We start from the raw sequence: 13,854 nt of genomic DNA on the forward strand, positions 1-13,854 counted from the left end.
TCAGAGGGGGGTGGGCGTTGACAGGTTAGGAGGAGGCCAGCGGGGCGTTTTGGGGGGGGGAAAGGTTGGAACTGGCATAGAGGGACGCATCTGTTGTCCGCCTGTCGGCCTTGTTACTTTTCGATTGGGCAGGACACAGCTTAATCGATCGTAAAGCAAAAAGTGTCGGCTGAATCATGCTGTGTCAAGCTGTAGTCCTACCAGAAAACCGGCAGTGGAAAAGAGCCTATTGTTGATCAGCCTGTAAATGTGCTGGCAGCTGGTACCTTAGACAGTTTTGGTCAAGCCTGGGACAAACTCATCCAAAAGCCCCCCTCTCACTCAACACAATGTAATGGGGAACCATTCTGAGCTCCCCTTCTACCTGGGCCCAGGACAACTGACCCCTTTGCCCGCACATTTGAGATAGCCTGGAGGCTAGCTATGCAACTTATCATAGGAAAAGGTGCCGTTTATTGGGCGTTACAAATGTGTTGTTTGGCATATATGTAGCCCATAGCTAATTGTGTCAGTTGCATCTATTCAAACAAACTGCAGTCATCACCTTTCAACCCCTCCCCGCTCTCTGATTGGAGCCCAAGATCTGGAACCCTCGGTGAGGGATTGAATCCATGCTGTCTTTCAGATCGGAACGATTGTGCAAAGCAGCATGGGATTTCCCAGGCTACCAAACTAGGGCTCTGACCACTACACCAAAGACACTATGTTGCTGGCTGGACAGTGAGTGCAACCTAATGATGGTCAATCCATCACAACATCTACAAATTTCATAGCATTCTCACTGGGGAAACATCTTTGCGTACCACGTACAGATGTGTGCAAAAGCATGCTTCTAGAACAGCACTGAATTTAAAAAAAAAAAAAAAAACATTCCATGTCCATCACAGCATATGAATCACCTCGGTCATGACTTTGTCCTGGCACTTCTTGACATATTTGGCGTCGGCCTTGACGATGGTCTGCAGGAACCGCAGGTAGGCCACGTGGCGGCCGTGTGTCTCGATGCAGTGCACAAAGTGGTGCACAACACGGTCACTGATCTCGTTACACAGGTGGTAGTTATTACGGAAGATGTAGCGCATCGTCTTCGCCTCCAGCAGCTAAGAGAGAAAAGGAGGGGAGGAGAGGAGAGAGAGGAGAGAGAGAGAGAGAGACAGAGACAGAGAAAAGTGTGCGTGTTGGAAAAAAAAGAGACAGTGTGTGTGAGAAAGTAAGGGAAGGAGGTTGAGGTTGGAGAGAGCGTGAGAGGGAGAAAGGATAAAAGACAGAAAGTGATTGTGTGTGAGAGAGAGGGAGAGTGTGTGTGTGTGTGTGTGTGTGTGTGTGTGTGTGTGTGTGTGTGTGTGTGTGTGTGTGTGTGTGTGTGTGTGTGTGTGTGTGTGTGTGTGTGTGTGTGTGTGTGCGTGCGCGTGTGTGCGTGCGTGTGTGTGCGTGCGCGTGTGTGTGCGTGTGTGTGAATGAGTGAGTGAGTGAGTGAGTGAGAGAGAGAGTGAGAGAGAAAAGGAAGACGGCGGGGAAAAAAGGAGATGGAAAGAAAGAGAGAGCATGAGATTCCCATTACACAGTGACCAGGGGTGGGGATCCCAAATCCTGTCAACCTGCAACAGCTGAGACCGACCAACACAATACACAAACACAGACAACCCTGAGTGGCAGCAAGCTTTCATGTCACACAACACGTAGCAACAACAACAAAATAGATTTTTGTCAGCCCAGTTCTTAATGTTTTTTTTTTTATTATTTATTAATGTTTTTAATCTAAACCCCTATGTGTGTGTGTGTGTGTGTGTGTGTGTGTGTGTGTGTGTGTGTGTGTGTGTGTGTGTGTGTGTGTGTGTGTGTGTGTGTGTGTGTGTGTGTGTGTGTGTGTGTGTGTGTGTGTGTGTGTGTGTGTGTGTGTGTGGTGCTGATTGCAATGCTATTACCCATTGCCATTACCCTTTGCCAACCAAAGAAATTGCAACTGGCTAGGAGGGACACTTAAAAGAAACGCAAAGCTTTTCTAAAACGTGTGTGTGTGTGTGTGTGTGTGTGTGTGTGTGTGTGTGTGTGTGTTTATGTGTGTGTGTGTGTGTGTGTGTGTGTGTGTGTGTGTGTGTGTGTTGTGTGTGTGTGTGTGTGTGTGTGTGTGTGTGTGTGTGTGTGTGTGTGTGTGTGTGTGTGTGTGTGTGTGTGTGTGTGTGAGCATGAGCGTACTCACCCCAGGCGTGAGGAAGAGGTTGAGGTGTTTGTGGAGCAGCGTCTGGTTCTGGGGGTTGTCTCTGCTGAAGCTCTGGAGGAAGCCGTGGGCCAACTGCATGATCTCATTCATCTTCTCATCACTCTGTGGATGTGACAGATACAGAGAAAGAGGAGAGACAAGAAATTAAGGAAAGAGGTGTGTGTGTGTGTGTGTGTGTGTGTGTGTGTGTGTGTGTGTGTGTGTGTGTGTGTGTGTGTGTGTGTGTGTGTGTGTGTGTGTGTGTGTGTGTGTGTGTGTGTGTGTAAGATTTTATTTATCATTTCAATAGTTTGTAGAGAAAAAAGCAAAATGTATGCATATATTTCCATGTGTGCGTGTGAGCACACGTGTACTGTATGTTTGTGTTGGCATGTGTATTTGTGTTAAGGTGTGCTTGAGAAGACCAACCTTCTCATAGGGGTTCTGCAGAATTTCCAGCACCACAGTGTCTATGTTTGTATTCTTGTTGATGCGTGTGTGAGTGTATGTGTATGCACACGTGTGTACTTGTGACTGAGAAAGCGAGAGAGCGAGAGCGAGAGAGTGAGAGCGAGAGGGAGAGCGAGAGAGAGAGACAGAGAGCGTGCGAGAGAGAGAGAGAGAGAGCGAGAGAGAGAGAGAGAGAGAGAGAGAGAGAGAGAGAGAGAGAGAGAGAGAGAGAGAGAGAGAGAGAGAGAGAGAGAGAGAGAGAGAGAGAGAGAGAGAGAGAGAGAGAGAGAGAGAGAGAGCTCCTACCTTCTCATAGGGGATCTGCAGCAGGTCCAGCACCACAGTGTGTGCGCCCATGTTCTTCAGCAGTCTCTGTTGCTGCACCTTGCTCTTCTTGGTGGGGTAGCACAACTTACTCAGCCTTATTAAGATCTGCAGGACAAGCAAGGCAAATAACATATCTCAACAAAGACCGTTTGGATCCGGCCCCCGGGTTACTTTTTTTCTCCAAACAGACAAATTCATATCTTTTTTAAGGATTTTGCTCACAAACAAGCAAAGACACATGCAAATACGGAAACTCTTAGGTTAAAGTAAAAATGTTCATTATGAAAAAAAATATATAAATTAGAAGTAGGATAAAATGACAAATGTCTGGGACTGGGATAGATAAAAAAGCAACAAGTGAATGAATGAATTGGTCTGAATGATGGATGTGGAGATACTGCATGAAGTGGTCTGGCAAATGAATGAATGAGTGAATAGAACTTGGCCATTGGTGTGACTGTATGAAGTGGTGTGGCCCACCTCTTTCACTATTATACATATTTTATCTTCACAAGGGAATTCTCTTTTCTTATTGGCTGATGGGGTGACCATTCATTCCGTGGAACAGGTCAAGCGCCTAACTTCGGCGCGCATAGAATCTTCATTTCGAATGCCGATGGCATTCACAGAAAATTAAATAATCACACTGTCGTGTCAGCATTCCAAGCGAAGTTTCTAGGCGCGTCTAAGTTAGCTGCGTCTGATAGAGAAGCATCTAACTTGATCACTAGATTCTGCTGCAGTTGACATGGTTCCTACAACTTTACAGACAGTAATAGATTAAAAAAATATATAGTACCCTAACGGCAGATAAGCGGGATAACAGCCTTTGAGGTGACCAGTTCCACGAAGTGTCTTGGCGGAGGCACCTCTGTCTCCGTGTTGCACACTTCGCCAGAGTTCTAAGCCTCTGCGTTGGCATTAACTTTGTGGAACCGGTTACCTTGTCGGCCGTTATCCCTTACATAACTCTATATGTGCGTTCCAATATCCGACCTTGCGTACTCCACTTGTGCTTGTGGCCTTGTACCAGGAAGTAATAGATCGTGATGACATCACTGGCAAGAGCAGTATATCTCAATATCTCGCAAAAGCTCAATGGTGAAGTAATTTTCTCCTTTTCAAACAGGATGGTAAATGAAGAATAGTTCCCCCAAAAATGTTTTGGCTAGGCTGACAGCCGGGAAAATTAATTGTTTTCTCCACGGAGGCGGGGCATCGACAAAAAGTGAGGTCACAAGCCCAAAGGGAGGACACAAGGTTGCATATTGGAATGCACCCTGTGTGGAGATGCTGTGTGAAGTGGTGTGGCTCACCTCCTTCACTATGTTGTAGTTGTTGGCCTTGTTGCTGTCAATCTGCGGCTTGATGTTCCCATCATCCACTGGACTGAGGATGCCGGCCTCCTGGAAACCAGACACTCATGCTCAAAATCTAGCATAAGCTTGAGGGTGCAGTGGCTGAGTGGGCTAAGGTGCCGTAACATTACTGCGGGGACCCGGGTTCGATTCCGACCCGATGTCATTTCACAATTTCCATCTCTCTCGCCACTACTTTCCTGTCGTACTCTCTGTCACTGTCACTGAAACTGGCCTGTCTGAATAATAAAGGTGTAAAAGCCCAAAAATATATATACAAGATCTATCATAAACTACATATTCATGTAGTCATATTATGACTACAAGTCTGTATGTTGTACATGCACCAAACATTTATTCATTAGCACGTTGCTTGTATACACTCCCCACACTTGCCCTTGTGAAGTCTGTAGTTAATTTCTCAAGCAGCTGTTTCTTTCTGTATCTTTTCTTACTACAAATAAACAAAAAAGGATTGCAATATAATAATGTTAAAACATCAGAAGAAAGGTCTTGAAGGTCTATGATAACTAGGAATGGGAATTTTGGGCAAACATACCATTCAAAAATCGATAGTCACTATTTATATGTTCAAATAATATTCAAATGTAATTCTCCTTCGCTGTAAACTGTGAGACTTCCTGACATGTCTTTTGTGTTGAAAATGAAAGACAATCCATTTGTATTTTCTGACCAAATGTAAAAATGTAATGAAAATTTGCACTAATCTTCGTCACTTAAGACAGTAAAGGGAGGTCTATACAGAAATTTTATGTGGGGGTCTGCATTTTTGAGTGTGGATTTCAAGACTGACATTTCAAGTTTTCGAATTCAAATGTAGTATTCTAAATTTGAATGTACATTGAATATTCGAAAAACCAAGTCCCATCCCTAATGATAACCATGACCGGCATATGGGTTAGGACATCGACTCTAAACACATTGAATACCGGCGGTGCTTACGGAACTATGTCGTAGAATACCGGCATTCTAAGCCTTTTTTGACGTTTTTCACAGAATATTATGTGATGGTGCCACTGAAACATGTTATGGCTAGTTTGAAAGTGGAGACTTTGCCCTTGTCGTGGGTGAAAAACGTGTCTCTCTACGAGCTTTTATTTCCAAGCAAACCTTAAGTTAAACCGATGCAGGTACCTCCCGAATTCTGCAAAATTCTGCAAGAAACGGAGATAATAAGGCTTTTGTGAACCAAGCGCTGTTTCAGAATGTCACACGTTTAGAAGGGGATCAGTTGGTAATGATATGAAATAATAGCTGGCACAAAAGCTCAGCTCGTGTTGTCCTGCTCAGCTGTCTTGACACTCCTGTCTGACTACCATGGCCAATCAAAACACGCATTTACGTCCAGGGCTTCACAGGCTCACAGTAAAGTTGGCTCTTACAAGTTATAGCCGAATGCCTTTGCATACATGAAAGCGCTGCGGTCTTCAGTAACTCGCAGAAAGATGAACAAGGAACAAGTTCCGAAAGTAATTTAACCTAACCTCGGTAACAAAATCCAATAACCCATTGCCTAATCCATAACTGGTGATCCATATGGGATGCAGTGCTTACGTAGCCACATAGCTAGTAGGCTGACGGCAAGCTCCAGAAACTTCATTTTCATGGGGGAGAAAACAAAAAACAGGATTACAATTCAACTTATCTTGCCGGCGATCAAACTTCAAAATTCCAGGGTATTTGGATCCGATCACAGTTTGGGGGTCATTTGTAAGGATCTAGCCAAGGATCTGGGTACGGATGTTAGCCTACTCAGGCTGTCAGACACGACTCTACCTGTGTGTTTATTGCGTCAAGGACACTACAAAAAGCGACAGAGTGGACGCCGATCATAAAAGTAAGTACACAACTGGCACGATTCTTGACGACAGCATCATAGTCCACCACCATAGAGAATCACAAGGGTAAAAGGGGGGCAAGCTGAGCTGGATCAGCATGGTGTACACACACACGCGACGTAGTCAATGCGGGTTACTTTACCCAAAGGTTCTTGTAATTCATAATAGACCGTCTGCTTTACCTACGGTTGCTGCTCTGGTGTTGTGATTAAAATGAAAATGTCCAAATCATGACACAAGCTTTTGACTGCCATTTTTGTCATTTGTATTCATCACAGACCTCCCAAAATCACAAATATTATGTATTGAAGGGTGTAGATTCCAAATATGACGAAAAACGCAAAAACATATTTTTACGTTGTTGGTATACAACGCATGGGCGTGAAAAACGTATTATTACGTCGTCGGTACTCAATGTGTTAACAGCAGCATGCGGTGACTTTGCAAGTCTGGCCAGCAGAGGGCGTACCTCCAGGTTCTGCTCCTGCTTCTGGCTCTCCCCCAGGTCCTCGCCGCCGTAGCCCCCGCTCTTCTCCACCCACAGCTCTGACTTCTCCACAGTCAGGCGCAGCTGGTCCAGGTCCGCCTTGATCTGCTTGTAGTTCTCCACATCCTGCTCAGACACCAGCAGCTGGACCTGCAGTGGGACACGTACAGTAGGCGTTAAGACAGGACAGAACAGAACCATTTTGAAACAAAATAACAAGTGATATTTATGTTGATTCAGCCAACAAGTTGGATGTGGAATTGTGTCTCGTAGGGCAATGGTTTTCAAAGTGGGGGCTGTGATGGGAAAAGTATAGCAAAACAAAATAAACAATTGAATAACTAATATTCACTGTAATAAACCAAAAATAAGAAACTATTTTCCCATTTCCCATTTTCCCATTTTCCCTATTTTTACATAACTCGGTATAATTATCTATTGCATCTCTGAACCTTACTACTATTATTGTTATTTTTTAATATATCCCATATATACATTTCTTATATATTTTATATATCGCCAAGATGCGCAGGAAAACAAATAGTATGGCACAACCCATGTAAGGGGGCTGAATGGGGCAGTTGTCCTGGTACAGATAATTTGGGAACACCTGTCGTAGGGAACTACAGCGAGACTCACTGCACCTGGATACTTGCTTAGTGCGCTTGCTGCATACTGGTACATTTGCAGGATGCTTAGTGCAGCTAATTCAGCCTGTTACAACTTTAAATAATGCTTCCAAAATTACTTCAGTGGTTCATAAACGTAGGGGAAAAAAACGACTTAGGGATTCTTAAAAAAAAGAAAACAGAGACCCAAGAAACAACTCCCTACGAGAGCTGGCATTGGCCTAAAGTCTCCCTGAACAAAAGATCCAGTTCTGAGAGAACTCTGATGGCATGCAGAACACAACAATTCATCAGACTGAGATTATTTTAGAGCTTCATAATGATAGCAGGGTAGGTACACATTCCAAAAAATCGGGTCGCAATGTGTGTGTTCTACTCTTTGGTGGGAGTGACTTAAAATGAGTCGCATCTATGTCAATAAAGGGCCACAGGTGGGCGCCTAAAGCATCTAAATTTGTGCAGCAATAAATTTGGATGACATTGTTAAAATCGGTCCAGGTCACGGAAAGTTGGTGGTATCATTGCTTTCATGTCATGTGCCTTTTTCTTCTCCTTGGGCCCTCTTCTCAGGATTAAAATAAAAGACCTCTGGAAGTGAATGGGGTGCGGAACTAGAGCAGCACCTGGCTGGGTGGCAGACGGACGTAGACAGAGATGGAGCACAGGGACTCACCATTGGAGGACACGGGGACAGACACAGACACAGACACAGACACAGACACAGACACAGACACAGACACAGACACAGACACAGAAGGACAGAAGAGTGGGACTGACTCAACTGTCTGGAGGGGACACATATACACATGCACGCACGCACTGAAAGCCTGAAGGTACTTCTGCATAGAGCATAGACAGACTCACCTGCCTTATAGTCTGGACAACGTCTGCCCTTTGGCTGGCTCAAGACTAGATACAGAGGACGGGCAGTGGGGCAAAGGACTGAGAGTACAGACTGAGCACTTGCACTGACACATGTGTTTGAAGTAGGGCTGCACGATATTAGAAAAACATGCAATGCACGATAACATGACTGTATAGCGCGATACCGATATTACTCGCAATATTTCATATATACATATATTTTCCCCTTTTCAACTGAGAGCAAGGTTCTATTTCCAACTTGTACGACTTTATTTGACTGGACAATGTGAGAGGTGGACAGGAAGCGAATTGGGGAGGGGTCGGCAAAGGACCCGGGCCAAGAATCGAACCCGGGTCAGCCGCATGGCACGCGAGTGCCCTACCGGTTGGCCATGGCAGGGCCATGTGCATTAAATTTCAAGCGAAATTGGATATACCACATGAATTGTTTGACTGATGCATTTGAAATTTTAGGTGCAACTGTATCTTTTTCAGATTTTCACTTACGATAAGATTCAGCAGGAAATCTACGGAAGTCTACATGAGGCCCCTGGACAGACTAAATGGGGTCATTTGGAATACGTGGCACTGGATTGTAATGAATCCAGGTTACCCTGCCCCATCCCTGGGAGTGCCTCACCTGTTTGAAGGCCTGCAGGACGTCTGCCCTCTGGCTGAAGTGTTTGAACATGAGCTGCAGGGATCCGGAGACCAGTGGAGGATAGTCCTGCATGATGAGGTGCGTCAGGACACGTAGGAACGTCCGGCCTCCCTCGTCATCCAGCTCCACCGCACTGCGCTCTTTACTGCAACCAGAGAGATCATGCATCACATTACATTACATTACGCTACAGACATAGAAGATGCTCCACCACACTCCACTTTTTACTGGAGAAACACATAGAGAATACATTACAGTCCAGTACACTGCATTCATTGACCTGAATTGTCACTGATTGCACTTGGCAGCTGCTCCATTGCACTACACTCTTTACTGCAACCCAATAAGTAACAAAATACATTACATTCATCTTAGCAGATTCACAGCCAGGGTCTTCAAATAGCACTCCATCACCTTAGGACCTAACAACAACACTGTGTTGAAATGAACAAAGCACATTTCCTTACTTACCAATTATGGACATTTTCCATTGATGTCCTCCCATCTCATCTAATCAATCTAATTAAATCAACGCATTCTATCATTTAGGACAGTATTTTTTTCTACAACATAAATACTGTACAGTGACTTCAGATGAATAGCCTACCAAGGCTGTCTTTGTTATGATGTCCCCCCAACTCACTTAACCAAATCCTGAAGAGCTAATAAGCTAATGAGCTATAAGAGCTAGTGGTCAAATTTGGCTGATTGCACATTTTTTGTACAACAGTCCATTCTACAATATAAATATATAGCTGCTCTTTATGTAGTAATTTAAGAGGTATTGCTATTGGCTTGTCCACATCAAACCTCATCCATCAAGCTAGAGTGCTCTAAACTGCCTTTTCATAAGGTCCAGGGAAATCCTAGTCAAGCGGTTTTAAAGCTGCTCCATCCATCACCATCATCGTAAAAACTACCAACTCCGACTCCCATCATAAATTCATGCCAGAAGTGCAGTAGTTATTAAGTAACTACTCTTCCTCAAGAGAGATCGCAGGTTAAAAAAACCTGCAAGAGAACATTTCTCAGTACAACCTATCAAAGTTACAATCAACCTTTCACAAATGCCTTTGTTTATTATTAAATTAATACAAACGCATACTGTATATAAATCAATAACTACACTTAGTGTACAGAACAATATGCAATAAACCAATACAACCAAAATTTAAATGAACTAGAAATGCACTCTTAAGGCCAAGACAGAGTTCACGTGCGTAGGCCTACTTCATGCCATTTGGCTCGGGAAACAATGACATAATCGAAAGTGGCAGACCATTCATGCTCAAAAGTGCTGTAAAGCGCCCAATTAACAGTTCTGGCCTTGTATGTTCTGTGACTAATCACAGTAAAACAAACATTTTTGTTGTAGTCTATATTGCCAGATCATTCCAAGACCATGTGAGAGCATTGTTATGACCGAAAAGTTTTAAATAGATTGCCAAATTCAACATGCTTTGCTGAACAAAGTGAACAATTGCTTCACTGAACAAACTTAAAGGAAGACGATAAAAGGCCTTCAAGACATTGTGTTATCCTCAAAATAATGCATGGTACCTTCTATATTCGAGTACTAGGCAACTATATCTGCTCTTTCTGTCTGCTACGTTCTGGTCCCTGGAGGTCTGGTCTGGAGGGGGGTGTGGTGCCATTTTGGGCCACGCGATGGCTCGAGCCATTGGCGCTCGTGAAGTATGCACGTGCCCAAGGCACATCTGAATCCGGCTTGAGCGTGCAGACCTTCGCCAAGGAAGCTGTTTGTTAGAACATTTGACTATGTAACACCTGATTTTTGTTTTACAGTGGGCCTAAAGCCTGTTTCCATGCTTGCATTTTCTGCACGTGAAAACAGATTGGGTATGTCAAATAATGATACAGTACATTGCCTTTGCAGTTTGTCTGAAAATACTGGCAGTACAACGCCGGTAGGTTGCGAGAGCAAACCTATCAATATAGCCTTGTTTCTCCACCAAATGTAAACACACATCGGCAGACTCAATGTTTCCATGCTTGCATTTTCTGCAAGTTGTGTACAAGTATTAAGCTAACTAAACTGAGATGGAAAGCAACCTTGCTTAACAATGACTGCAGTGCTTGCAATGTAGTGGAGAAAACTCGAGCTGTTCCAAATATGACTATCGACACGAGACCTTGTGCGCAGATGCATCCGATCACACGATTTTGAGTTATCCTGCTGACAAATAGACAGACAAGCAAACAAACAAACAGGCAGACAAACAGACAGACAGACAGACAGACAAACCAACACAACGAAAACATAAACTCCTTGGTGGAGGTAACAAAGATTTCACAATTTAACAGATGCTGATTTTAATCAAGTATGTATACTCACCTTCCAGCAAACATGGTCTCTGCTTTGGCAGCAATCTCGTCGATATCTGGCTCTTGCACTGCTAACAAGAGAAGACTCCATTTAGATGATATATAATGAAAGCCCACCTTAAAAACTCCCGTTGTCATTGTGAGAAGGGCACTCCACAGCACACAGTGCTCACTGCACACAATGCAATTGCATTTATGCCTCACCCATGCAAGGGGCAGCCCCAAACGGCACCCCAAGGGATCAGTGCAGTGGGACGGTACCATGGTCTGGATACCTCAGTCATGGAGGAGGATGGGAGAGAGCCCTGGTTAATTACTCCCCCCACCAACCTGGCTGGTCATGAGTCAAACCGGCAACCTTTGGGCTACAAATCTGATGCCCTAATCACTTACCCATACTGTAACTACCCTCAGGTTGAACACAAACTTTACTCAGCCTGCTCTCAGACTTATGACCATAACTACCCACACGAATAGGACTGCAGAACTTTAAAGTGGCAGTGCCACTCCAATTCCATACCTATTTCAATCATTTTTTCCTAATCCTTAATGTCCTCTGATCTGGTGTGCAACATTATTTTAGCTGGAAAGTTATTTGATGGTGTATTTCAATGCATTTTATTGTGCCTAAAAAAACTCACTGGACAACTAACTGCCTTTTCCTCATGTTCATGAGCTTTGCACTGATTGGATCACTGCTGCCAAACCTGCTGTGCGCTGACTGGCTCAGCTGTAGCGAGCATGTTCTACTCTTCATTCATGAATTACGGGGGCTATCTAGGGAAACAGCTATAAATGTTGAGCCTAAAGAGGCATCTCTTCGTTAGGGTGCAGAGTAGAGCGCCAAGGCAGTGATCCAGTGTGATCCCATAAAGATTGCCAAAATGATGCCATAGCCCTCACCAAATTTACTTTTAGGTCTGTAGTTTCGTTGTTTACACGATTGGGATTGGCGGACCCAGGCTACTATCTGACAGGCGCCAGAATTTGATTTGCCATGGTGAGGGCAAAAGGTGTTCGGTCACCATTTGGTAACGTGTCTTGGCAGCCTCTATAGATGTTGAGCTGAACGAGGCATCTCTTCGCCGAGTGCAGAGTAGACCATCAAGGCAGTGTGATCCAGTGTGCCTTAATGATAAACCATGTCTTGATCAATGACCGTACAGTTGTCCTGGCTCTCCGATGAGCGAGAGCTGCATGACGCAAGGCTGACTCGTTTTTCAATTGGACAGATTTACCCATTTTTTTATTTTCAACCATTAAAGCACTCAAAGGAAGTCCCAAGAAAAACAATTCTGGATTAATCTGACCCACAAACATGGAAAAAGTACATGTTTTGTGGCAGGGACACTTTAAAAACAACACTGGGCTTTTTTGTTCAATGCTACAAAGTACTTGTGTTTAAATCATTAAATGGAATGGGATCCACATGTCTACTGGATGTGTTTCAGCTGTATGCACCAACCAGGTCACTAAGGTCAACAGAGAAGAATTTGCTGGTGATTACAAAAGTCAAAACAAAGTGTGGAGAGACAGCCTTTAGCTTCTATGTTTCAAAGCTTTGGAACCAGCTTCCAGATGACATAAAAAATGCACCCACTATTGATAGCTTTAAATCTAGACAAAGCTGTTCTCAGATGCTTTCCCCTAGCTTAAATTATATATCATTCTTATTTTTATTTTTATGTTTATTTTATCTTTGATTTTATTATTATTATTATTATTATTATTTTACCTTATGTTTTATCTTAAAGGGACAGTTTGGTCAATTTCAACATGCAGTTGTAATGCTCACACTACCCTGGACTTGTCAGTACCTGAGATTTTTTTTTTCTTCTTCTTCCGCCGTTTCCGAGATCCTGGTCATTGTAATGGGGGCAGCTCTTTGTTTACATTTCAAAAAAACATTTTTATTTATTCCCAAAAACATCCAAAAGGTTATAAAACATCAGCAGACAACTAGCAAACAGCAGTACCTTTTGGGAAAATATTTGGAGTTGGCATATGTTTCATTTTTAAAAAATGTAAACAAACGCTGCCCCCATTAGAATTGCTCATATCTCGGAAAGGGCTGAGCCGAAAAATGTGGCATCACCAGGTACTGACAAGTCAAGGGTAGCGTGAGCAATACAACTGCATGTTGAAATTGACCAAACTGTCCCTTTAATGTTTTAAATGTTCTTTGACTAATGTATTTCCTTCTTCCCTGTTTCCTTTCATTTTTGCATTTGTTAATTTTGTGAAGCACATGGAGTTGCACCTGTGTATGAAATGCGCTATACAAATAAACTTGCCTTGCCTTGCCTCAGTGACTTAACAATGTGACACCAAACTGTCCTACCTGATATGGGAGGGAAGTCAGACACAGACACGGAGCTGTCGGCGAGGCTCTGGTCCCCAAACTCCTTCTTGTAGACGGACAGCAGGTAGGTGATGCGGTAGTCCAATCTCACACTCAGGATAAACTTCAAAAGTAGATAAAAAACACATTAGAAATAGTATGATAGCATGGTGTGTATGGTGGCGTGAATGGGACTACCAGCGATCTGACACAGAGTTAATTACATAAGACTAATTACTCTCAGTAATGTCATATCAGATTAAGCCTCGGCCATTAGCATTTTTGTTACAGCAAGTTTATACCAGAGGCTCTGGATCAAAGGGTGAAGGAGA

General features: G+C 43.6%; 1 protein-coding gene across 7 annotated transcripts in view; it reads right to left on the minus strand.

The window, feature by feature from the left end:
* itpr2 (inositol 1,4,5-trisphosphate receptor, type 2) overlaps window positions 1-13,854 on the minus strand; it is a 212,954-nt gene that overhangs the window by 137,481 nt on the left and 61,619 nt on the right. For 5 of the 7 annotated variants that reach the window (XM_063196410.1, XM_063196406.1, XM_063196407.1 and 2 more), the window contains 8 exons: window positions 13,523-13,646; window positions 11,192-11,252; window positions 8,815-8,980; window positions 6,664-6,831; window positions 4,294-4,383; window positions 2,957-3,082; window positions 2,201-2,323; window positions 900-1,100 (listed from right to left, as the gene is read on the minus strand). In XM_063196410.1, the coding sequence (XP_063052480.1) occupies window positions 900-1,100; window positions 2,201-2,323; window positions 2,957-3,082; window positions 4,294-4,383; window positions 6,664-6,831; window positions 8,815-8,980; window positions 11,192-11,252; window positions 13,523-13,646 (1,059 nt within the window). The remainder of the gene's footprint in view (window positions 1-899; window positions 1,101-2,200; window positions 2,324-2,956; window positions 3,083-4,293; window positions 4,384-6,663; window positions 6,832-8,814; window positions 8,981-11,191; window positions 11,253-13,522; window positions 13,647-13,854) is intronic. The other 2 variants (XM_063196408.1, XM_063196404.1) reach the window with 1 other exon arrangement.

Source organism: Engraulis encrasicolus, chromosome 4 (genome assembly GCF_034702125.1).
Source record: "Engraulis encrasicolus isolate BLACKSEA-1 chromosome 4, IST_EnEncr_1.0, whole genome shotgun sequence".
Classification (NCBI taxonomy): Eukaryota; Metazoa; Chordata; class Actinopteri; order Clupeiformes; family Engraulidae; genus Engraulis; species Engraulis encrasicolus.